Consider the following 25,274-nt stretch of genomic DNA (forward strand, 5'->3'; position numbering starts at 1 on the left):
TTTGTGAGAATGACAGTTATTTATTAGCCCTTCGATTAGACTGTGAGCTCCATTACAGCAGAATTGGATCTCAATCGCTTCTGTATTTTCAGAAACAGACTCTGTGATGAGGTATAGTTTACATGTTCAGAAAACCGTAGCAAGGACACAGATCTACCATTTCTTATTTTCCAGTGTACAGTCTGAGACTTGAAAACATTATAACACAAAAATAAATATAGCTTCTACAATGAAGCAGCTGATAGATTATATTGAATATTGTGGATTTAAGAGTTCCGGTAGGGCACAAGCTATGTATCACTAAGATATAAGAATATTTTTCCTTTACTTTAGAAAATTGATTGTCAACAGTATTGTATTTCTCATTGTTCTGAAACTGTTCATAACCATTTAGGTTAACAATAAGAATAATAATAGGCGATCACTTGCTTTAAAAATCACATAAAATACTTGAATTAAAGAAAAAACAGCGTGGTCCTCACTCAGGAGGACTCACTCAAGGGGAATCATTCTGTAAGGTTATAAGGCCAGCAGTTAGGAGGAGGGTAGAAGGCACAGGCTAAAATAATGAAGCTGGAAAAGAAAATCTATTATACAAAAAGTCTAGTTTTAGATTTTGATTATGTATGAACAAAGCAAAAAAAAAAGTCAGAGTCAGGTGAATAGTTATTTATCATCCTTGCCACCGCAGGAACAAGAATTAAATTGTGCTAGAGTAAAAAGTTGTACAATAAAGTACTTTGCAAGTTTCAAATAACCAACTCTTTGATCCAAGATTTAAAGAGATAAAATGAATGGTAATGCATTGAACAAAAATGGTTAAGCTGTTTTTTCCCTAGCACATGTACAATGTATAATGGTATATTATTAGAACTAACAGGATTTAGGTAAAAAACAAAACAAAACAAAAAAACTTATCTTTTTAAGGTATCTTTTGCTCCTTTTCACAGGTTTCTGTAAACTGTATTTTTCCTAAACATAAACACAACATTTGATCTGTTCATTTATTTTACTTTATAAACAATTGATAGAAATACACAGGGGTAGGCAAAAGTAAGTACACAGTTGTGAAGATGCGAAACAGATTTTGTTCTTGTATTATTTACTAATTACTGTATTATTTTCCATTTGAACAGAACTGTAAACTTACTTTTGCCCACCCCGAGGTACTAGAGTACCTCGGAGATATTTCGAGGTCGGTTCCAGACTCCGGTAATAAAGTGAGTATCTTAATAAAGCGAGTCATAATCTTTTGCCTTCAGTTTGTAAAAAACGCAACACCTGTGAAGCTCAATGAAGTGACGTACAATAAGACGAGGTTTGCCTACGTATGTAAAATGTGGGCATCTTACACATGACAGCCCAGAATTATCTAACTGTAAGGGCTTCCTGGTTATTTCAATTATTCATAAAAAGAATTATAGAGAAAACACATATTTGTTGTTTACTATAATTAAAGCATATTCATTATAATATATTTTAAAAATCTTAATTTTTTAGAATTCTGATAATGCGAGTCTTAACCTTTTAATAGGAATGTTGGTGTGTTAGGTTTACCTATCTTTTCTTTATTTACGTTAAAGATCCAACATAAGACAATGAGGAATGTAGGTCTATTAAAAAATATAAATACTTGTAGTGACAGTTTAAATCACTTGGCCCTTACGGATGATGATTAAGAAATCAAGTTCAGCTTAATGTAGGTAAATGCAATTGTGCCCAAGGCTGGGATAGTTCACTCTGCTTTTGCCTGCAGGTTATACTTTTGTGGCTGGAAAAAATGTTCTTCAATAGCGGTGACTAGTTCATTTAGTTCTTTCTTCAGCTGCTCTGGATCACTGCAAAATAAGGGGGAAATTCTAGATCAGTGGATTTTCACAAAGCATATTTTATTTTTTAAATATATTTTTATTGACTTCAGAGTGGAAGAGAGAGGGAGAGATAGAAACATCAATGATGAGAGAGAATCATTGATCGGCTTCCTCCTGCACGCCCCCTACTGGGAATCGAGACCACAACCCAGAAATGTGCCCTTGACCGGAATAGAACCTGAGACCCTTTAGTCCACAGGCGACGCTCTATCCACTGAGCCAAACCAGCCAGGGCCCAAAGCAGATTTAAATTCTCCCCACTGTGACCAAGTAACACTGACATGTAACCTTCAGAGGAGGGCTACTAATAAATCAGACAAAACGGAAGTCCAGGGAGCCTCTGTTAACAACAACAAATCCCATGAGACAATATCAATTATTTCCCCAAAGGCTTTCCCAAAGTCTCAACCATAAACAAAAACCATCCCTTTCTAGTCCTCAAAGGAATTTTTTAATATATTTTATTGATTTTTTACAGAGAGGAAGGGAGAGGGAGAGAGAGTTAGAAACATCGATGAGAGAGAAACATCGATCAGCTGCCTCCTGCACACCCCCTACTGAGGATATGCCTGCAACAAGGTACATGCCCTTGACCGGAATCCAACCTGGGACCCCCGAGTCCACAGGCCGACGCTCTATACACTGAGCCAAACAGGTTAGGGCTCAAAAGAATTTTTAAGAAACACAATGTTTGCCCTCACATCCCTAAAAGCTCTGCAATGTCTGTGCCTCACAGCGCAGAGAAAACGTTCACGACTCCCGTTGTCACTGAACCTACAAGCGACATCTGTGATGCCCTGGGTCTCCCAGGACAAGAACGTTCCGGATCCTGTTTCCCCACAAACTGCTGGAAGCTAAGCGGCAGATGCGGCCGTCAGGCCTTCCTAGACCAGACAGGGCCAGGGAGCCTCCCGGCGGGCCTGCTAGTCACGCACCAGGGACTCAGACCCCGGGGTTTGTCTTCATTATTCTACCTCCAGAACAAAGGGCCACAACTGAAATACAAACTCTAATCTAGGGAGCAAGATCCCGCTAAGGAAATCCAGTTTTCAAGCAGGCGGAAAACATTCATATGTAAACGACTGGAAGGCAGATGACAGATAAAACTTGGAATTAGACAAGTTTCCAGCAGCTCATATAAGTGTCAGGCCACTAGCACAGTGTGTTACTATGAGAACTTTAACCCAAAAAACTACTTAAAAAAGCTAAATCCTTCAGGGACCCTTCAGTCTGCAGGCCGATGCTCTATCCACTGAGCCAAACCAGTCAGGGCTACAAACTTTATTTTAACGGAGATGGCAATCCTTGTAATTTAAGATCATTTTTACATTGTAAAAGCTAAGAGTACCACGAACACAATACATCTTGTTACAGGCGTTAATTCTGGCTCTACGGTTGCTAGGGTGTGCCCCGGGGAAGGCTTAGCCTCTGGAAGGCCCAGATTCCTTCCTCATTTGTAAAATTGGGATAAAGACTGTACCTTCCCAAGAGAGCTGTTGTGTAGATTGAGATAAATTATAGAGAGCAATTAGCATAGAACCTGGCCCCAAAACCTCAATAAATGTAAGCTGTCGTTATAATTATTTTTACCCCCGTTGGTAACACATAAAGTAATTATGCTTCCTAAGTACATATGAACCACACAGGTCTTTTTTTTTTTTCCTTCCCCATAAGTGTGCTTTGAAGAAAAAAGCCATTCTCAGGAAGGCACATAACTAATTACTGTGTGTGTTTTTTTCAACAATATACCTAAAACTCAACAGTGACATACAGGCATATATCTGTAGTCTACAGAGAGATATGTATCTTTATAGCTCCTACTGGTCTTGTTTCTGTTAGAACCCTCCCTGATATAAGTATTAGCTAAACCTTAGACAGTAAGAGAAAGTCTTTGTTCTTAGGAATGCATATTAAAGTCTATGACTTACTTTCAAACGGCTCAGGGGGAAAATAAACAACCAAAAACATAATGTATACGGTGAGAGAGAGCAAACATCACAAAATGTTAGCATTTGCTCATTCTAGGTTGAGGTAGGCAAACCAGGGCTTTATGGCCTGTTTGTGTAAATTTCACCGAAACATTGCCACACCCATTCCTTCACGTCTCTGCCTGTTTTCTAGTTAGGACAGCAGACCCAGTAGTTGTGACAGAGACCACAGGACCTGCAAACCCTAAAATATTTACTATCTAGCTCTTTACAGGAAAAGCTTACCAAGTCCTGGTCTAAGCGAGGGCATGTAATATTCACTACATTAGTATTTCAACATTTCTGTAGTTTTCAAATTTTCCAAAATAAAAACTAAAGACATCTACCCCAACAAAATATTTTTTAAAAAGCAGGACTTATGCCAGAAAAGGATTTCACATCCTAAGGAATTAATAGGTAATGAAATTCTATGAATAAATGAAATTCATGATATGACTATATTAATAATATTTTAGGTTATCAGAAAATAAAGAAACCTTAGCCATGGTTTTACTGCTGTTGTACAGTACATATGCTGGTGCCTGGCTTGAGCCCCGACAGCGTAGCCGTAGCTGACTTACTAGTGCTTAATGTCCCATTTAATACAAGCAAGCAACATTTCAATGAATATAATAAAAGCACAATTTTTCTAAGTGTTTTCAGCAATTTATACATCAGTGTTTGAATTTAAGTCTACTCAGTAAGCCATGGGAAAAATGTAAATAACACAGACCCTTAAACATTAAATAGTACTGTTATTTTAAAGCAAAGTTTTCTGGAATATTAGGCACATTTTTCACAGGATAATGAAAAGACAAATATCTATTGAAAATATCTTTAAATTGGCCTAACGTCTATTCCCCCCCCACCCCCCCCCAAAAAAAGATACAGAAATATACAAACACTAAGTGAGAATGAGAATTACAAAGAAGCCAATGGAAAAATCATACTCGATGTAGTAGCAAACAGCTAGTTATTCCACACACATGGAAACACCGATACTTGCACAATATTCCATAAAACGCTGGTAATGCAACGTGCTCAGAAAATGAGCTGCTTTATGTTTAAGTTGCTTCATGGCTGAGTTTTTGCCCTTTAAGCACCAGAAGGTTTTAATGAGAATCTGTAGCAAATCTATTCCAGTCCCATGACTTCATAGATCCATTTGAGTACCTCGATGGTTAAGAACTGTAATCACGACTCTGACAGCTGTGCGGCAGCTCTTACTCAGAAGATGCAGGGCCCACTGGGAGCGGAATGCTACTTCCCTTAAACTCCCCGAGTTCTTGTTTCCATGTTTGTATTTTGCTTTGCTGCAGTATTTCTTGCTTTGCTATCTGCACTCACTTTGCCTGTCTAAGGGAAGTCTAACCCTAACAATTGTTTCCTCACCCACTCCTAATTTGCTATATTTTAATCTGCGATTGGCTTGGCAATTTAAGATGCTCAGCAGTGTTCCTCTGCTCCTACTTCCACACGGTGCAAATTTGATTCACAAACGCAGAAGAGTCTTTCTACGAGCAGAGCTTTGGAATACATGTTGTTAACAACCCGAGACTTCTGGCGTCTACTACAGCAGCCATTAGCCACACGTGGCTGTCAAGCACTTGAAATATGCCTCAGACAACCAAGAAACTGATTTTTAAATTTTATTTAAGTCAGACTGATTGAAATTCAAATTTAAAAATTGACACCTGATTTGGCTGTTGGAAAACTTAAGTATGTTTGGAACAACTGGGGTATCCAATTCTACGTTTTCTACTGTAAATTTTATGAAAGCTAAATATAGATATAGTATTTCCAAAAATTATTTGGCATTTGAATTGAGATAGATGGCAAGTTGTAAGATACTAAATGGATTGTGAAGAAAACGTGAAATATCTCAATAACTTTTAGTATGGATTACATATTGTAATGACAATATTTAAGTAGACTAGGTTAAATAAAATATATTAAAATTAATTTCACCTGTTTCTATTCACTAATGGAACATTTAAATTTGCATATGTGGCTCACATTTTATTTCTATTGGACAGAGTTGATTTCACCTTAAAATTTTCCCCCTGATTCTTAACTGTAATCTAAATAGAGAAGAGCTAGTTAACTGTGGGTTAAGTAGGTTTGCAGTATCACACTTGCACATGCTAATGACATACACCACAGTTGTTAAAGTTCAAAATGTTATAGTTGGAAAGTGACCAACTCAAACCCTTTCCCATACTCACGAAGACATGACCCTGAAGCTACCAGACCATCAGTCCTTCGGTGGCAAGGACTCTTTCTGACGTTGTATCTTTATCCTGGGACCCAGCGTAGCCTGATGCAACCACACAGCACAGGTGCTCAAAATATGTGCTGAATGCATGTGCAATGATTTTACTTTATTGTATCAGATACATGCGGAAAAAGAGAAACATATATGCTTACCTCATATAAAAAGTACTAGAAAAAGGAACATATATGCTTACCTCATATAAAAAGTACTAGAAAAAGGAACATATATGCTTACCTCATATAAAAAGTACTAGAAAAAGGAAATAATATTACTATTACTGAAATTAGGAATGGCATTTTTCTCAGACAAAGAAAAGTGGGGAGAGAAAGAGATGTAATTAGGCATGAAGGGAACACTCTTGGCCCTGGATGCTCCAGGGAGACGTTAATATCACAGTATTGCTGTAGGTTCTGGAACAAGCGTCCCAGTTAAATGACATACTGGAAAGATGAAATGTTTTACTCAGCCTATGAACAGAACCAACTCGGAAGTTTAGGGCCTAAAACCACAGCAGCTGCCATCCACGTCTTACCTGTTCCCAGGCGGGGCACACAGTTCGGCGTAGTACTTGATTTTGGGCTCTGTCCCGCTGGTCCGCATGGTGGCCACGCATCCATTCGCAAAGGTAAAGGTGATCATTTGGCTGCTTTTACTGGTAGGGAGAACCTAGGAACGAATTACACACGTTCTGAATGCATATAGTAACAGAAACTCCTCTGGCCTAAGTAAGTTTCCTCTAGATACGCAAGAAAATAAATGCCAAACAAATATATTGGCTCAGAAAGAAGAACACTGTGGAGAAAATCTGAAAATGTACTCCCTATAAATGACACACTAGATAATAATAATAAGGAAATGGGTGAAGTTTAAGTAAACTTTGTATACTAGGCTTTTTACCTCTTCCGTTCTATTCATGAAAACGACTAAAGCTTTACTAAAACGGCAATATATAATCTCACAAGAAATTGATTTAAATAGATTAATGATGCATTACAAAATAATAAAATAAAAACAACACTAGATCTTAACTTTGCAAAAATGTCTATGGACAGACTTAAAAAAAAATTAAGCTTCTGGCGGATGTATTCATATCTGGAAGCCTCACTAAAATGACAGGAGTATGAAAAAACAAACAAACACGAGGGCAAAGAGGAAGAAAGGAAATCGCAGTTGATGGGGTTGCCAGCCAATCCAGGAAGTCAGACAACAGATGGAGGAGCAGACCTGGCCCGGAACACGGGGTGACAGCTGAGCACGGCAGGCGACAGACGAGAACCCAGGCAAGGTGTTCTGCAGAACCCTGCCAAGCTCACTACCTGAGGCACCAGGGACTGCAGAGGGCAGGGGAAAGGCAAGGTGGTGTTTGAAAGCAGCTGTCAGACCCTCTCGGATCCTCACCCTCTGCCATATCCATACAAGCACAGAATCTGATGTCACCCAAAGTTATGGTATAAATGTATTGTGAGGACAGGAAGGAAGGGGAATGGTGAATGCTGGAAGTGTAAGAACTAAATCCTTATCTCCGAGTCTAACACTGATAATTCAAAACATCACCATATAAGCACAGTATTTAGAAACCTGTTGGTAAAGACCAGGAGAAAAAACTGAGAGGCAATGTGGCTGTCGATGCATGACAATGAGATGGCAGTGGTTGGATTTGCCATGTTTCATTGTAACTCTTAATACTATTTATCTTTTTTTAAAAATATATATATTTTATTGATTTTTTACAGAGAGGAAGGGAGAGGGATAGAGAGCTAGAAACATCAAGGAGAGAGAAACATTGATCAGCCGCCTCCCGCACACCCCCCACTGGGGACGCGCCCGCAACCAAGGTACATGCCCTTGACCGGAATTGAACCTGGGAACCTTCAGTCTGCAGGTCAACACTCTACCCACCGAGCCAAACCAGTCAGGACTATACTAATTATCTTTTAATAATATATTGTGTATTAGCCGGCTGGTGTGGCTCAGTGGCTGAGTGTCGACCTAAGAACCAGGAGGTCACAGTTCAATTCCCAGTCAGGGCACATGCCCAGGTTGTGGGCTCTGTCACCAGTAGAGGGTGTGCATGAGGCAGCCGATCAATGATTGTCTGTCATCCTTGATGTTTCTATCCCTCTCTCCCTCACTCCCCCTCTTTGAAATCAATAACAGACAAGAGTTAGATGAAAGTGGATGTGACTTACCGCTTTTTTGTCAGGCTGGCCATCATCATAGCCAGTGGTAAGGTCCCTAATGCCAGAAATCTCAAATCTGCCACAAGTTTTCGGATAATTATTCTTCCCATCATAGTTTCGAAGGTTTTCAAATAATTTCTCAATGGCGCCTTGATCATGGCAGATAAAATACGAAGCTTTGGTAATATGGTAGCCATACCTATCAAAACAAATACAAATACGTGCAAAATGAGGAACAAATAATTCTGCATAGTATATACAGAACGGGCACCAACCAGCACATTCTCAATTACTTAATGAGACAAATGCCCGTGACTAGCTTCAAAGCAATAATTTAGCATTAAGAAGGAGGTATAAAAATTTACCAGAGGGATCACCAAGCTGCTACCTTGCCTTCAGACGATATTTGTAGGTAAAATTTTCCTGGAACAGCCATCCCTCGCCCATTACATTATGTATTGTGTCTGGCTGCTTTTGCACCAGAAAGGCAAGAGTTGAGAAATTGCTATAAAGACTAAATAGTCGTTTCATGAACACATTTAATCTTTTTTGGCATCAGACACTTAAAATCACATGTAATTGATTGTAATGTTCTCGTTTAGTCAAGATTAGTGCTATCACAAATGGTAAGTATCACAAACGAAAAGATAATCTCGTTTCATTTTCTTAAGAAATAGAATTCATAACTAAAGTCAGAGCATTGGAAAGAATATTAGTATCTCATACTAAAGAACATAATACACTTAAAATATATTGCCACGTGGTGATGTATGTTAACGACTTACTGTGGCAACCATGTCCCAATATATACATATATTGAATCATTACATTGTACACATGAAACTAATCAAATTATATGACTTCAATTTCATAATCAATAGAAACTTACTCGACATAGATGGCCTTTAGCTGCTGAGACAGAGACAAATTTTTGGTTGCAAGAAAGCTAGCCAACTCTGCGCTTATGACGGCGGCACTGACTCCATCTTTGTCCAGAACAAAAGGGCAGCACATATATCCTGCAGAAACACACGTCAGACACGGACACTTAGGAGTGGGTTCCTTTATAGCATTGTGGTGCATGTATCTACACGCACCCTGCCTATCACATAAGAGGCTGTACAGTATAAGTAGATGGATGCTTCTCATTGGCCAGTATTATAGTTAAGCATCTAGCCCAGTGCTTAGCACATAGTAGGCCTTCAAGAAGGATTTGTTGAATAACCTGTAAGGAGAGTCTTCCTCCTAGACAAATGGTGCTTGTTTCCTAGGTCCAGCTCCTACAGAACTGTTTCCAATTGTTCTAGTCAAGGCTTATGCTGTCTTCTCTGAATCCCCATCGTTCTTGTGAGTTACATTATTCATCGTGGTTCCTGGCCTAGTGTCTTCTGTGTGGTTATTTAATTAGATCCTTGGCAACTGCTGCAGGCAGAGGTCAGTGCCCATTTCTTTCAGAATGACTGTATAACTCACATGCAATCAATATTTGATAAACCAATGCAAAAATATTATTAAATGAAAAGCTGTAGAAAGACAAGACCGCCAATTGCAACCAAAAAAAGAACAACGCTGAGCAATTCCACTTCGTTCGATTAATTGGTTCAATTTTATGGTGCTGCAGGCAATATACATTTGACTCAGAAGAACACATACTATAGGATAAGTATGATGTGTCAGAGCTTTTTCTGAATGAATAGCTAAAATATCCCCAGCACAAACATCTGAATTTCAGGTGTCTGTGGCTCATTCTCCTTTCTGCTCATTCCTATTGGCAGATTCAGACAAGTGTTTTTCTGTCATCCTGGCTGGGCTGGGGGTCATCCTTTCAGGTGACAATGACTTTGATGAAGGCACCACGACTCGGCCTTCTTCCCTGTGGACAGAACACTTAGGTCTGGATATCCACTCCACAGTTGAGGAAACATCACACTCCCCCAAAATGTGGATTCTTAAGCTGCCAGCAGCCATGTGCATAGTATCGCTGTTTTCAGTCGTCTGGGGAAAGGATTCACTTTCTTACATTAATGGCTTGGTTATTTGCCAGATATTCTTTTTAGCTGAACGAAATCTAAGATGCCCATTTAGGGGCAGGACAGTTCAACGCTCTTTGAATGCCACAGAAGCAAAGCAAACCGTGTGCTCCTGTTTCACACTAATTTACTGAACCCCAATCCAAATCCACATCTTTCCCCACGTATTTGCAGTCTATGTATCAACAAATTCTATGAGCATCACATGGCTTCTTACCGATAGCTTCCTCAAATGCAAATAAGACATTTTTCCCCTGGTCTATTAGCTGCTTGGCTCGGTTTCCCATCCATTTAAAGCCAGTTAATGTTTCCTAAAGGGATAATCAAAAACAGAAGGATGCGTCTTAGACCTTCAACAGAGCAAACGAAAGGCGAAAGACCATGTCCCCCCAAACACCTTACCTCAAAGTGAAAACCCTCCTTTAAGGCAATGGCCCGCAAGATTTTGGAGGAGACGGTGCTGGACAGCATGTACGTGTCCTTGAGGGCACTGGGGTCTTGGTTCTTTTCTTTCCAACAAGTAAAGAGCCACCAGCCCAAGAGGGCCCCCAACTCATTGCCGGAAAACACTCTCCATTCACCACTGAAAGAGAAAACAACCCGGGCACTGCTGAGGTCTCCAGAGACGCTGGGAGTCACTGCGACGGGACAAGGAAGCTAAACAAGGTTCAAGGTCGTTTCTGGAAGACGCCCTGTTCTTGTTGTTTAAATAACTGGCCAGAAATGTGACTGCCGCTTCCCAAACATGTGAGCCTCTATCACGTCTCAGCCAGTGCGCCTAGAGCAGTGATGCGCAACCTTTTGAGCTTGGTGTGTCAAACTTCGCCCAAAAACTGAGCATAACTCGGGTAGTGTGTCACTTTGAGGAAAAAACATGATTTCGCAAATGTTTCATCCTCAGGAGCAGCAAATGTTTCATCCTCGGCATGCGGCCGCCTTAGCAGCCGCGTGTCATCAGAAATGGCTACGTGTGTCAGTGCTGACACGCGTGTCATAGGTTCGTCATCACTGGCCTAGACGAACATCCAATCTTTGAAGAGCGTGTAAAAGTATGTCGGTGATGACACACCATTCCTTTTTTCTTCCTTTTCAGCAAAGGCTTTGTTTTTCAACACAACAGAAATATGCTGACAAGATCCCCCAACTAGAATAGTGTGTACGTCTTAACTTTCGGTCTGTATTATGGACTCTGAGAGGGCAACAGCTTAGCATTCCTTAAGACTGGGCTCTGTGCTAAAACGGTGAGGACGCCAAAAACATGCGTGGGATTTATCTTCCTCTCTGTGGTCCACGTGGCTAGAAGTACATTGCACGTTTCAGCATGTATCACCTTAGCTTAATTCTCTAAAAACGGACACAGAATTGACTCTGTTTCATTATAATCTAAAACCCTAACCCAGTGGTCGGCAAACTCCTTAGTCAACAGAGCCAAATATCAGCAGTACAACGACTGAAATTTCTTTGGAGAGCCGAAAACCGATGTCTGCGCATGGGCCACGAAGTTTCAATCGCACTGTACGTGCGCGCCCGCACGTGGTATTTTGTGGGAGAGCCACACTCAAGGGGCCAAAGAGCCGCATGTGGCTCGCGAACTGCGGTTTGCTGACCACTGCCCTAACCCTTTAGCAGCACCCCCACTACCCCCAAACGTCACATATGCCATGTGATACCTGAAACTGCTTGATCCCTGCCTGCCTTCCAACGCCTCCCACCCCCAACTTACCACCCCTCCGTGCAAACTCTACAGTCACACTTGCCTTACACTGTCAGCACTCTCCAGTCTGCTCAACTTGAGTTCAACATTTCCTTGAAGGTCAGCTCCTTACCAAACCCGCTGGCGAATAAAGGACTATAAAGCCAAGCACCAAGCAAAGCCCTTTGTCCTCATTAGGCACTGAGTCATTAATTATAAAGAAATCAACGATAAAAAGATAACAGAGTAATCTCAATTCCAGGTTCACACTGGGCGGGTTCACTCTGCATTGTGCTTGCAGAGTAATCGTGTGGCCCCCGTGTCAGCACCCTGCTCTGTGCTGGAAGACTCGCCAGAAATCCAGTGAGATGATCATTTGCAAAGTAAATGGGAAATATTGCCAAGCAGGTCCAGTCTCGCCAGGAGCATTTCCCTGCCCAAGCTGTCACCCTTTATCGTTTCCATTATGTAGGCAATCACAATGAGTTTGTACCTGTCTTGCTTTTCTGCCACAGCAAGTCTGTCAGCATCTGGGTCATTTGCTAAAATGACTTTGGCCTTGATTTTGTCAGCCAAAGCAAAAGATAAAGTCTGAAAAAGAGCAGAAAGAAAGAATATTTCCACCAAGAATCAAGTATATTGCAGTCTTTAAAAACGTTCAGTTATTTAAGAACCAAAAGAGAATTTTCCCCAAACTCAGGCTGAATTTTATTTCTGGAGGTGGTCTTGGCTGGTCATGCATTACTTCCTGAGCCAGGTCAGATAATGGGAGAACCAGAGCATGACCCAGGCTTGCCCATGGAATTCACCCACAGCTGATCGTGTGTGAGCAGTTGGAGTGGTATCTCCCGGCTTCCCATGCGATCAACCTCACAAACAAACCAAAATAAACTGGCTCTCTGAATCTCATCGTTACCCTACCCTTTAAAAGGCTGAAGGAACCACAATTTAATATGTACTTCCTCATATCAGAAAAATGTAATTTAAATAGTACTTCCTCATATCAGAAAAATGACAATTAAGGAATAAAATTGATGGGATAAACTTCCATTCTATTAGTTTCCTTTTGGCATTAAGGAAGCACAGTAACTTAAACTTAATTAATTAAATTAAATTTAAAACATTTAGATTTCAGCCCTCATATCCTGATGCTAACATATCTAATTTGAAAGTTCCTTTAAGATATGGATGATTAATAAATATAAATATTTCCAATGATGAAATTATTTTTGTTCCATACCATGAAAGCACATAAAAAACCATATTGTACTTGGTAGTCATAGTTTTGAACAGAAGAGGTAAATTTTACAAATAAAAATATGAGGTTACCAAGACACCTTTACCCTCTTCGGGATTCGGGTATTTCACTGTCGGGAACTCAGGATCGGGATCCTTCTGTTCGGGAACAGCCTCGGGAGGAACAAAGTCAAAAGCCCGGAAAGCCGACTGCACGAAGCTGTGACCCACGCCGTGGACGGAGGTGTGCACAAACTTCAGCTTGGTCTCCCTGTTCACGCTCCTGGAACGAGACACATCACAGAAAATGATCAAATACACAAACGTGACTTTCAAAACGGGAAGGTTTGCAAAGTGTCAAGGAACCAGACCCACAAGACATCAGTGTGATACAAATGTACAAGACAACTAGGGTCTCTCTAATTGCATTAAAAACACTTACTCCTCTCAAATATAATACCCCTCTTCCAACATGCTCAAGTTTTAACCCTTTGCACTCGCTTGCTTTTTTCTCGATTCCTTTATTCTAATGCTAACCGTGTCGAGTCACACTCGACATCCGAGTGCAAAAGGTTAAATTTTACTCTGCAGTTATTTTCAGCAAATCTGGTTACTGTCAGAGTTTATGATGTAGCATTCACACCGAGAGCGGGATAGCAGAAGGAGCCCTGGGCTCAGGTTCCAACCTATGGCAATTATATGATCTATACATATAAAAGCCTAAGCGACCATTAGGACTGGACGACCAGCCGGTAGCTATGACGCGCACTGACCACCAGGGGGTAGATGCTCAACGCAGGAGATGCCCCTGGTGGTCAGTGCACTCCCACAGCCAGCCAACCTCCCGCGGTCCCTCCCCCCAGCCAGTCTGCCCCGATTGGCCCTGATCGCTGGCCAGGCCGAGGGATCCCCACCCGTGCATGAATTCGTGCACTGAACCTCTAGTATATAATAAATACTCAATTAGTATTAGCAATTGTTTGAGAAAAGTGATATTTCCAATTGGTCAAAGAAGGATAGATTCTTCAATTTAATATGTTGGTATAACCACCAACCTTTTAGAAAAAAAAGAAAAACCTAATTTGCTTTCCTACTTCAGATCTCAAACAAAATTAAAAATCACTAATGTCTCAAAAGACTTAAATATTACAAAATATAAATTACAAGTCCAAAAACTAGGGGGAGATTTTATTTTATAATTGTGGCGTAAAGTCTTCTTAAGTATGACACAAAACCTGGAAGTCATAAATTAAAAACTGATGAACATCAAATTTTTATAAAAGTTCAGCAAAAAGATTCAATGAAAAAGGACAAAGGCAACATTGGAAAGGAAAATATTTGAAAATAATGAAGTCCAGTTTTCTACATAAGCCAAGAGGTTTCACAAATACAAAAGATGAACAAATACACAGAAAAATATAGGTTGAATAAATATGAAAAACAGCTTATTTAGAATGCAAATAAAGTGAGATATTACTTTCATCTAGCAAACCGGGAAACATGAGAAACTTGATAATATTAGAACTCAGTGAGGTAAGAATGTGTGGCTCATATCCCGTTGGTGGGAGTGTCAACTAACATTTTCAGAGAGCAATTTGTAAACCATTATCAACTTTGTAAATGCACATACAATTCTGACGCCAGAAATGTATCTAAGGATACACATGGAAATGTGTATCCTTAGATACACACGGAAATGTGTATCCTTAGATACACACACAGACACGGACACACGGACTCTAGTAACTGCTCAAGAGCTCCCTGGAGTAGCCCAAACTGGAAACCCTTAGTTTTTTTGTTTTGTTTTAATCCTCACCAGAGACATGCTGAGAGAGAGGGAAAGAGACAGAGAGAGAAGAGAGAGAGAGAGAGAGAGAGAGAGAGAGAGAGGGACAAACATTGATGTGAGAGAGAGCCATCAATCAGTGCCTTCCGAACGTGCCCTGACCCAGGGATTGAACCCACAACCTAGGGATGTGCCCTGACCGGGAATCGAACTGGCAACCTCAACCAACTGAGCCGCTCCAGACTGGCAGAAACCCTCAGTCTTTGTGGAGCTGACTCAGAGGGACAGAAGGAAGGCTCGAAGAAGTGTTTTACTTGTTCCCAACTTTTAACAATTAGGAGATTTCACAAACAAAATCTTGGTTTCCAGTTTCTTTTAGGGAGAAGGAGTCAGATGGCCTGGCAACTCGGGATGACATGTTTGCACATGGTAACGCCCAGCTGGCATGGCTGCTCCTTCATATGTGACTGAGGTTCCACGGGCTACGCAGGAGCCTCCACTCCCAGGTGGTCCAATAACTACAATATTAGACACAACCTAGAAATGTCACTTCTTGAAAACCAGTGGTTTCTTGCTAGGGAGACAACGAGGCGTGGTGGACCCACAGCAAACTACAGACGTTCAGCTCGTCTGCTTCTTATTTCACGGTCATTCCTGAGTCTGTGTCACTGGGTTAAATAAACGGGCACAGCAGACATTACAAAAACAAGGGTCAGGACTAGCAGGGGGTGATAGAGAAGGTATCCAAGACAAATTAACTGGAGAGAAAAGGCATCGCACCACCAACACGCACAGTATATTCCTATTGCTGGTTTTGAAATATACTGCACGTATGTATGCTTGCATATGCACAGAAAATTTCTGGAAAGATGAAAAAAAAAAAAAGTCAGTGTTTCCTACTCAACACCTTTCAACAAGTTTTATGTATACATTTACTAGTATACACATACACACACATACACTCTCATACACATATATGCATCGACAGCAGAGGTCAGCAAACTGTGGCCGATGGACCACCCACCTGCCACTGAGCCAAACCAGCTAGGGCTGCTTTTGTAAACAGACTTATTTTTTGGAACACAGCGAGGATTGCGCTCATTCACTTACATATCATCTATCGCTGCTTTCCCACGACAGCAGAGTTGGGCAGGTGTGACAGTCTACATGGCTCGCAAAGCCGAAAATATTCACTATCTGCCTTTTTAAGGAAAGTTACCAACCCCCAATCCACAGCCTCTAAAATCAGACGCAGCTACAGTTTACGTATCAGGTGAAGTGAGGGAACCTGGCTGAATCACACTAACTGAGCTCACCTGAGGTGAGTGTGCAACCCATTTACCTGTGAAAACAGTATTTTCTAAGGTCTTCATAGTAGTCCTTAGTGACGGAAGCAGTTGGGTCATGAAGGAGCGGACTGCCGTGAAGTAAGGAATCATCCCAAGCTTGAGGCCACGGCTCCAGGTTCTCTTCAATCGCTTGAGCAATCCCTTTGTCGTGCGGGTGGGTGATCTGAGCTCCGTTATCCCAGTAGACCTGAGAACGCAGGAACACATCCAGACAGGATGCGGTTAATGGAAACGCATCCATTCCCTGTGCTCCCAAACTGCAGAAGGTTAGGGTTCGTCGAGAAGGACATACATGTGGACAGAAAAATAAAAGTACCTTATAACCATCGTCTTGCTTCGGATTGTGGGAGGCAGTTATCATGATCCCAGCACAAAGTTTCAAATGCAGCACTGTGTAGGGCTGTCACGGAAGGAAACCAGAGCAGTTTTAAACACACACATCAGGTATACGTAAAATGTCTATTCTATATTGTTTGTTTGTACCAAGTTGTTCCCTTTTAATAAACATTCTATATAATAAAAGCCTAATATGCAAATTGACCAAACGGCAGAATGACCAGCGGAACCCCCGGTCGCTATGATGTGCACTGACCACCAGGGGGCAGACGCTCAATGCAGGAGCTGCCCCCAGACGCAGGCCCCAGGCCAGCCAAGGCGGGTGCCATCGGGGATCACCCTGATCGCCTCACCAGTCGCCCCACAGATCGGCTCTGATTGCCGGCCAGGCTTAGGGACCCTACCCATGCACAAATTTTGTGCACCAGGCCTCTAGTAATACATAAATATCATAACCTGTCATTCAGTATTTTCATGCCACACCCAACAGTATTCTCTTATTACCCTTAGAACTTACTGCTCAAAATTCTGGGACATGTACCCTAATAAGGAACATATTTTCCTAGGTGCCTTCTTCTCATTGTCTCCTACTTGGTAGAACTAGAAAACTCTCCAAACCATAAGATGGTCTAATCTTCCATTTCACATTCTTTTAAGCCTTCTTCTTGGGACAGAAGCGTATAGATCCAGTTTATTTCCTCTCACTGCTTTCTCTTCTCTTCTTTCCCCCTACTTGCTTTTAAGGAAAAAATTATACCTTGCTCATTTATCTTCGCTCCAGAATAAAAGCTCCCTCTCTTGTATTTCTACTTGGCTCCTATCTTTACAAGACTACTTCTCAAAATGGGGAAAGGGGCATGTCCCCTCTGTGACCACACACGAGATTTACCATGCACAGGCAACGCAAGATCTAACCACGTGTCCCTCCATCTCCCATTAAGTGGCTATTTGTCCCCTTAGGAGTTATCTCACATCCGCCATGTGTCCTGGAGTAAAGTAAAGGGAGAACCACTCCATGGAGTGGGAAGTGATCATGAGACACTCATTTAATTCATGTCTGCTATATATTAAAAAAAAAAAATGCTATTGCCCTGGCAGGTTTTCTCAATGGTTAGAGCATTGGCCCAAGGACCAAAGGGTCACAGTTTTGGTTCCTGGGTCAAGGGCATGTACCTGGGTTGCAGGTTATCTCCACTCTGGCCAGGGAGCATGTGGAAGGCAACCAATCGATGTGTTTCTCTCACATCGATGTTTCTCTCTCACATCGATATTTCTCTCTCTCTCTCTCCATCTCCCCCACTTCCTCCCTCCCTTCCATTCTCTCCAAAAATCAATGGAAAAAGACATATCCTCGGGTAAGGACTAATAATAATAATAGTAATGATAACACAATTGCTATAAACACTTACATAGTACAGAAAACCAAGGATGCTCAAAAACATTGCAATTTTTCCATCAAATAAAACCGGAACCATATTTGAATGTGACATTGAGTGTCCCCTGGGTTATTTATAATCTCGAAGGTGCTGCATCTACCTGTCAGTGCGCTGGAGACAGTAAACACAAACCAGTGGGCATTACTTCTCCTATACCCATCCACTTTCATTTCTACTTAATGTAAGCAACTGTATTCAGATCATGTTTTTGGCTTAATTTCTAAAAAAATATATTCTTAGCATCTGGCTCAGCTCATAAAAGTTCTATCTACTTAAAATCAACAGCTGCCACAGTCCCTATGGTCCTTTTCTTTAGATTCTGCTACATTAAGTATTTAATAAAAATCTTACTAATACATGCCAAGCATGCTTTCTGTATTGGCCATGAATAATATTTAGAATGCACATTTGCATAAAATCTGGTGCACCAACTTGCCAAGAATATTCACGGTAAGACGTGGCTGGAGGTGAATTCAGATTTAGATATGAGAGGTTTTCAAACTGTAATAGCTGGGAAAAACAACTACAGTCCAAAAAAAAAAAAAAAAAACACCAAAAAACCAACCAAACAAACAAAAACAAAAACACACACATACACAAACACACCAAAGACATTTTGCTAACAAGCTAAAATACCTTCTGAATACAAGCAAAAGGAAAACCGCACTTAAAAATATCAATTCTGAAAAATCAAAAGTTGAACATCGGAGACATATTACTAGGATGTGGGAGAAACATTCCTGGAGAGAAGAAAGGACACCCAACAAATGCCAGGCGTTCTCCTGTCATTCAAATACCTGATTCCCAATAGCACTACAGCCTGTAAAATCTAGCCATGTCCTATCCCCACCCCTGTGACAGGAAATTATGAAATGAACTAGCTACTTACCACAAAAGGGGTGGGGGTTATATCAGAAAACAGGTACACAGGAATCCCCTGAGTGATAAACGTGGTCGCAGCAAGTCGGGCAAACCTGGAAACGCAGCGAGACGGGGGAGAAAGGAGAGGAGTGGTCAGGACCGTAGGTGACAGTGAAGAAGCAAATGAATGCCTGGCCACTTCTCTAGGTTGAGTATAGCAGCCAGATCAAGGAAAACCTTAATATACTTCCATTGCATAGAATACTAACGCTGGAGGAACCTTGGGAGTCGCCTCACTTTATTTGTATACCCGTTTCACAGAAATGGGACGAAAGCTGAGAAAGGCCAGATAACGTGTCCCACGTCCAACAGACACTTAGCAGCTGAGCCAGGCCTACATCCGAGTCTTTCGACTCCTGGTCTACCTCAGGGGTTCTTGGCCAAGAGAGGTTCTGCCCCCATGGGGATTCTGAAACGTCTGAGGACACTTTTGATTGTCACTGGGGTAGGAGTAAGGTTCTACTGGGTGTTAGTGGGTATAAGTAAGGGATGCCACTAAACACCCTGCAGGGCAGTCCCCCACAACAGAATTATCTGGCCCAGAATGAAGTTGCATGTCAATAGTGCAGAGACTGAGAAACTCTAACGTAGAGCTACCACAATCCAGTATAGACCATGCAGACTACCATTTGATTTCATGTTATCTTATTGGCATATGTGTGTGTATGATATATATGTATGTGATATATATGTATATGACATATACACATCTTAGCTTCATTCAGCCCTTACAAGACTTAAATGTCACTGACATTTTTCTTAACTTTTACAGCTACTGGCTTAGGGTAGGACACAGGGCATCAAGTCTTTATTCATGCTTGGAGTAAAATACTCTATCTCAATAAATGAGCAATTTACTTCCAGTGAACAACATTCTACATTACAGAATTAACCCGATCATTCATGCTCTTCCCAAATTCCGGGAGCTGGCTGGGGCACAAGAGATCTCTGCATTTTTTTTTTTTTTTTAGCAGTGACAATTCCTAAGATCAAGGGTAATACAGAATGATTTTGACAGGAAAAGAAGGTCTCTTCACAGGAGAGAGTCGTAAAAATAGAAAAATTCATCAAAACCAAGTTTAATAAAAATCTGAATTAAATCTAAACTGTATTTCCTAGAATGAATGGCAAGGAAGTCGCTTTCATCCTCACGAAACATTGACTGATTTTAAAGGCACTTTCTTAAAGTTGGCAAAGGAGACACTCAACACACAGAGCGAACAAAAGTAGGTTTACCGCTGTATGTGAAACACAGAGTTTATTCTTGTATTATTATTTATTAATTATTGCATTCTTTTCCATATGAACCACTGTAAACCTACTTTTGCCCCACCCTGTATAAATGATTATATATACATGAACTAAGTAACAAATGTGCACAAAAAAATTCAATGTGTTCTCTGCATATGCTTAACAGTTATAGCATAGGTTCCCCACCCACTATTTAAAGTTGGAAGATTAAAGAATGAATAAACATTTCCTTAGGTAAAATTCTGAGACTACCATAGTACCCAACTCGTTAAGAAGATTCCATTGACTGATCATGAGTGCTTTCCCATGTTTAACATTGAGGCTACAATCTCTAAATGCTTACATGTTGTAGCCCTGAGCTCCATCCCATCCCATCCTATCCCACTCTGAAACCTGAACCATAAACTTAAGTAGAATTAATAACATCGGTTACTTCTTGGAAATAATGTGGCTCCAAGGCCAGAGCAAGAAATACCTGTACTTTAATTGACAAAATGTTAACATATCTAAAGGATGTGTCAACCAGAAACAGGATAGTCAGCCTGAAATGAAGAAATCTGAGAAGCCAAACAAGCAGAATTAGCCACATATACTGTACCTGCTCTGGCTGGGGGATCTGACCTGCCCCTGGGGTCAGTAAAGCATGCGTATGATCTAATTCTAACGGTACGTTCATGAACTGAAAAGTGACAAACTGCTATTCTGGTTTGTACAACATCACTCTCTTGAAAATGTAATCCATGTGCATCTGTTCCTGAGAGCTACAACTTCTCTCTTGCTTTGTTGGAAAAAAAATTACTTTTTTGAGCCTGCAATTGAAGATCAAAAGCCTTAGGTCATCCTGAGTTCAATCTGGGGACTGATGTCATCTAGTCCTTGGCCCTGACCATGTTCCCTTCCGCACAGTCACACATTTGTTCCCATTAATGCTTCTCTCAGGCTACAAGTTCCGGAAAGGCGAAGATTAGGATTCTGACCCCAAACAGCACTGTAGAGTTCATGAGAATTTCATTAATATTAAGTATTTATGTGTTCTTCCAATCCAAGAAACTATTAATACTTATACTCTGAAGTGATTAAAAAATTCATAATAGGGGAAGTATTTAAGTTTTTTTAAAAAAAAGTCACATTGCATGATTAAGAGCAGGGATTGGCAATTACAGCTCATTTTGTAAATAGGGTTTTACTGGAACACTGGCATGCCCATTCAGTTATGTGCTGTCCATGGCTATTTTTGTGCTACATGGCAGAATCCGTAGTTGTGAAAGAGAGTGTACGACCCACAAGGTATAAGATGTTTACTATTTGCCCTTTAGAGAAAAAGTTTGCCAACTCCTGGGGCCAGCCTCCTTATGTTTAAATTGTTTCACTTTATGATCTTAGAGATAAAAGTACATGCCTTAAAGGTTGTTGTGAGGATTAAATGAGTAATACCTAAGTGCCTAGCTCACATTTAGCACTCAAATGATGGCTGTCCTATCATCACTACTACCATCATCATCACCAACATCACACTCATCATCATGACCATCACCATCATCATAATCACCACCACCACTGTCACCACCATCATCACCATCACCATCATCATCATCACCTTCCTATAGCTACATAACAGAGACTCACATTGGTCTGGGAATGTTATAAGAATAAAGCTCGAAATGGGCATGCAGGAACCGGAGGAGATCAGGAAGCTTATGAGTAGTAGAGGAAAAAATTACACAATAATAAGAAAGTGAGGAGAAATAAGGTTGCCACTTTAAAAAAATTCATTCAGACAGGTATTAAATTCTAAATTGTCAAAATAACTTCATTTTCTTAACCCAAATGTAAAACTAGGATTCTTAAAAGTGGCAAACAGAATTTACCCATCATGTTTGTAGTTAAGCAATATAGCTGACAAATGTTTTTTAAAGGCAAGCTATTGAAATGATGATTAAAAATAAAACCACAGAATCACTACAAAGAAATACTTTTACAAATATTTTGTTTTTGTTTTTTGTTTGTAAAATGTTGGGTAGTACAGTCAACCCTGTGATATTCTCCAATAAGGGCTGCTCTCTCCAACCCTTTTTTTTTAGGAGGATTGTATCAGCAGAGTCTTGCTTCATCAGACTCAGCCTTCTTAGTCCTCCAGCATAAACATCTTTAAATACCTTCTGCTGCTGCTTCCGCTTGCTGGGTGAGCTCGAGCATCAAAGCTGATCACGACACCTCTTTGCTTAAGGTCACTGAATTGTTTTTCCAGGTATCTGCAAAATCCCTAAAAAAAATACCCCATGGATTAAAAGAGTATATATGTTTTAACATATTATATGTGTATGATAAATTGGTCAATTTTTCTTATTTCCACAAGAGAGCATTGTAGCAAAGAGAGGAGAAATCCCTCAGTAATTAAACAAATTGAACAACGGGAAAACAAAAGCTTTATTTATTGTTGATCTATATGTATCAGGTACTATGCTGACACTTAATATCTAATATCACTAGCCCTAGATCAACTTTGCCAAGAAGTCCCATTTTTCAGATGGGAAAACTAAGGCTAAGAGATGCTCAGTGACTTGCCCAGGTACAAAGCAGCAGAGCTGGATTTGCTCCCCAGGTCTGGTTAGAGGTGTTCAGTGCTGGGTTAAAAGCACAGAGTGTCTATGCGTTTGGACTCCACTCTGCCACCTACAAGCAAAATGACAAATTCCCTAATCTCCTGGTGCCTCAGTTTCCTTTTCTGTGAAACAAAAATAAGAATAGTACCTATCTCTATGGGCTGTTGTAAGGATTAAACAAGTTAAAATATGCCAAGTGCTGAGAATCTAACACCAAGAAAGCACTATGTGTAGCTGTTAGAAGCACTATTTTTATTGTTATTTTCATTTAAAGCCTACATTCCTTCTTTTACTTTAGTTCTAAGTGCCTGAGGACAGGGGAGTGTTTCAGATATTTCTGCCTGCTCTGTAACAGCAGCAAGTCAAAGGAACTCAATACATTTGATAAGATTTTGACAAACGACTAATCTAAATGTGTTTGTTTATAATTTTGTTTTTAATTAGGTAGAGGTCTTAAGGAGGCCATATCAGTCCAAATACATGACATAGCCAATTATACAAATAAAAGGTATGCAGGTATGTGGGCTCGTACACTTGCCTAGAAATGATAAAACACACAATTCCTGTATCCCAGTGGGTGCAATAACATCACTTCAATCTGAGATACGAAAGATCACAAAACAGTGACCTTTGAATTCAACAGGTTCAGAATATTGGATAAAACAGGTTTTATCAGAGAACAAAGGTTGATCAGGTAATAATGATGGTTCATATCACTGATTTCACTTTGGCCAAAGGAAGTCATTTTTGGGAGGGAGGATATTCCCGGCTTGGTTGCCAGAGCATCGCCCATCTAGAATGCCTTTAGTTTTTCCCGGACAAAAACATTGCGTTGGGCATACATTTTGAGGTTGAGTGATACAAAGGAAGAAGGACACATGTGTATTGGTTTTGTGGGCTCCAGAAAGAACTGATGCTCACATTCCAAAGCTTACAACAGGGACAGCACCCTCTCCCCATCCCTGGTCAACTGCTATGCTGTGATCCCAAAGTTCAAGGAGGCAAAAAGCCTTGGTCCAAAATCCTCACATCTCCAAATTGCTCAGAGACTCTGGAGCCTGCTGAGACTGAGGACCTAAGAGCATGGCTAAGAAAAGACTCGGTGTGGGCTGAAGGAGGTTTCCGAATTGAAATGTTACCCTAGGACACAAGAAGTAAACTTGGTCTGGCTTCAAAAGGTCCAACTGTGACCAATATGAAAAAGCTACAGAAAAACAGGTTTTTGACTCAAAATAGTGAAACCATCCTTTAATGACAACCATTCTCCAAAGACAGAATGGCTATTTCCCCATCATTCATGTCCCACGGCTCAGTTAAGTAACCTAAGAGGAAATTACAACCTCGATAAATGAGGCAAACAATACAAAAATTTCCTTCCAGTCTCTGTCCTGTTTTCCTGACTCACATATACACTGAGTGGCCAGATTATTATGATCTTTGAACGCATAATAATCTGGCTACTCAGTGTATATCCTATATAATAAAAGGCTAATATGCAAATTGTCCCCTCGACCAGGAGTTCGACCAGCAGGCAGGCTGGCCAACCGCCCATGTCCCCTCCCCCTGGCCAGGCTGACCGGACCCCACCCATGCACGAATTCATGCACCGGGCCTCTAATATATACTGAGTGGCCAGATTATTATGCGTTCAGAGATCATAATAATCTGGCCACTCAGTGTATATGCTTCTTAAATCCAACCAGATGAATTTGGGGGCACCGTGAAGAGAGCCCACACCAGAGAGCAGCAGGCAGGGTGCGGAGGCCACAGGGAAAGCCAGCACCTCCCGCCAGGTCACCTACCAAGGCTGGGAGTGGAAGCCTGTGGTGTCTGTCCTTGTCCTCTAATTTGGAAATCGTTCCTAATGTTGTCTCAACTCTTAACATCCTTGTCTCCTGTTGTAAGTGTTCCAGTGTAGGCTGGGTGACCACTTTGGAGTGGTGGGGACTGTGGGGATGTTATCCCAAGGGATAGCTGATTATAAGAGACTAGAGGCCCGAAGATTCGTGCAAGAATGGGCCTTCCTTCCCCTGGCTGCCAGCACCGCTTTTGCTGCAGCCGGAACGGCCTTTTCGCTCTGGCCCAGAGCCGCCTTTCTGCCTTCCCATGCTGCCCAGAGGCCGGGAGCGGCTGGGGCAGTATGGAACACCTGCACCATCGCCATGGCGACGACACAAGCATCCCGCCCTGCCCCCTGCAAATTAACCCTCCATTTTTGTTGGATTAATTTGCATACTTACTCCTGATTGGCTGGTGGGTGTAGAGAAGGTACGGTCAATTTGCATCTTACTCTTTTATTAGTGTAGATGACCTTTAAGGGCTATGCTTGCATCTTAGTGT

General features: G+C 41.1%; 1 protein-coding gene and 1 non-coding gene across 2 annotated transcripts in view; both read right to left on the bottom strand.

Annotated features, from left to right (window-relative positions):
- The window catches only part of PGM2 (phosphoglucomutase 2), a 32,789-nt gene continuing 7,515 nt past the window's right edge, over positions 1–25,274 (bottom strand). The window contains exons 3-14 of the mRNA XM_008140358.3: positions 22,488–22,594; positions 19,049–19,133; positions 16,704–16,787; positions 16,381–16,574; positions 13,346–13,535; positions 12,510–12,607; positions 10,726–10,906; positions 10,541–10,634; positions 9,183–9,312; positions 8,303–8,492; positions 6,646–6,779; positions 1–1,838 (exon numbers count right to left, since the gene is read on the bottom strand). Coding sequence (XP_008138580.2) covers positions 1,736–1,838; positions 6,646–6,779; positions 8,303–8,492; positions 9,183–9,312; positions 10,541–10,634; positions 10,726–10,906; positions 12,510–12,607; positions 13,346–13,535; positions 16,381–16,574; positions 16,704–16,787; positions 19,049–19,133; positions 22,488–22,594 — 1,590 coding nt within the window. The 3' untranslated portion in view covers positions 1–1,735. The remainder of the gene's footprint in view (positions 1,839–6,645; positions 6,780–8,302; positions 8,493–9,182; positions 9,313–10,540; positions 10,635–10,725; positions 10,907–12,509; positions 12,608–13,345; positions 13,536–16,380; positions 16,575–16,703; positions 16,788–19,048; positions 19,134–22,487; positions 22,595–25,274) is intronic.
- Positions 22,340–22,469, bottom strand: LOC114231085 (small Cajal body-specific RNA 4). Its single transcript, XR_003617064.2, has one exon. It is a non-coding gene; the product is annotated as a small Cajal body-specific RNA 4 (non-coding RNA).

This window comes from Eptesicus fuscus, chromosome 2, assembly GCF_027574615.1.
Source record: "Eptesicus fuscus isolate TK198812 chromosome 2, DD_ASM_mEF_20220401, whole genome shotgun sequence".
In the NCBI taxonomy this organism is placed as follows: Eukaryota; Metazoa; Chordata; class Mammalia; order Chiroptera; family Vespertilionidae; genus Eptesicus; species Eptesicus fuscus.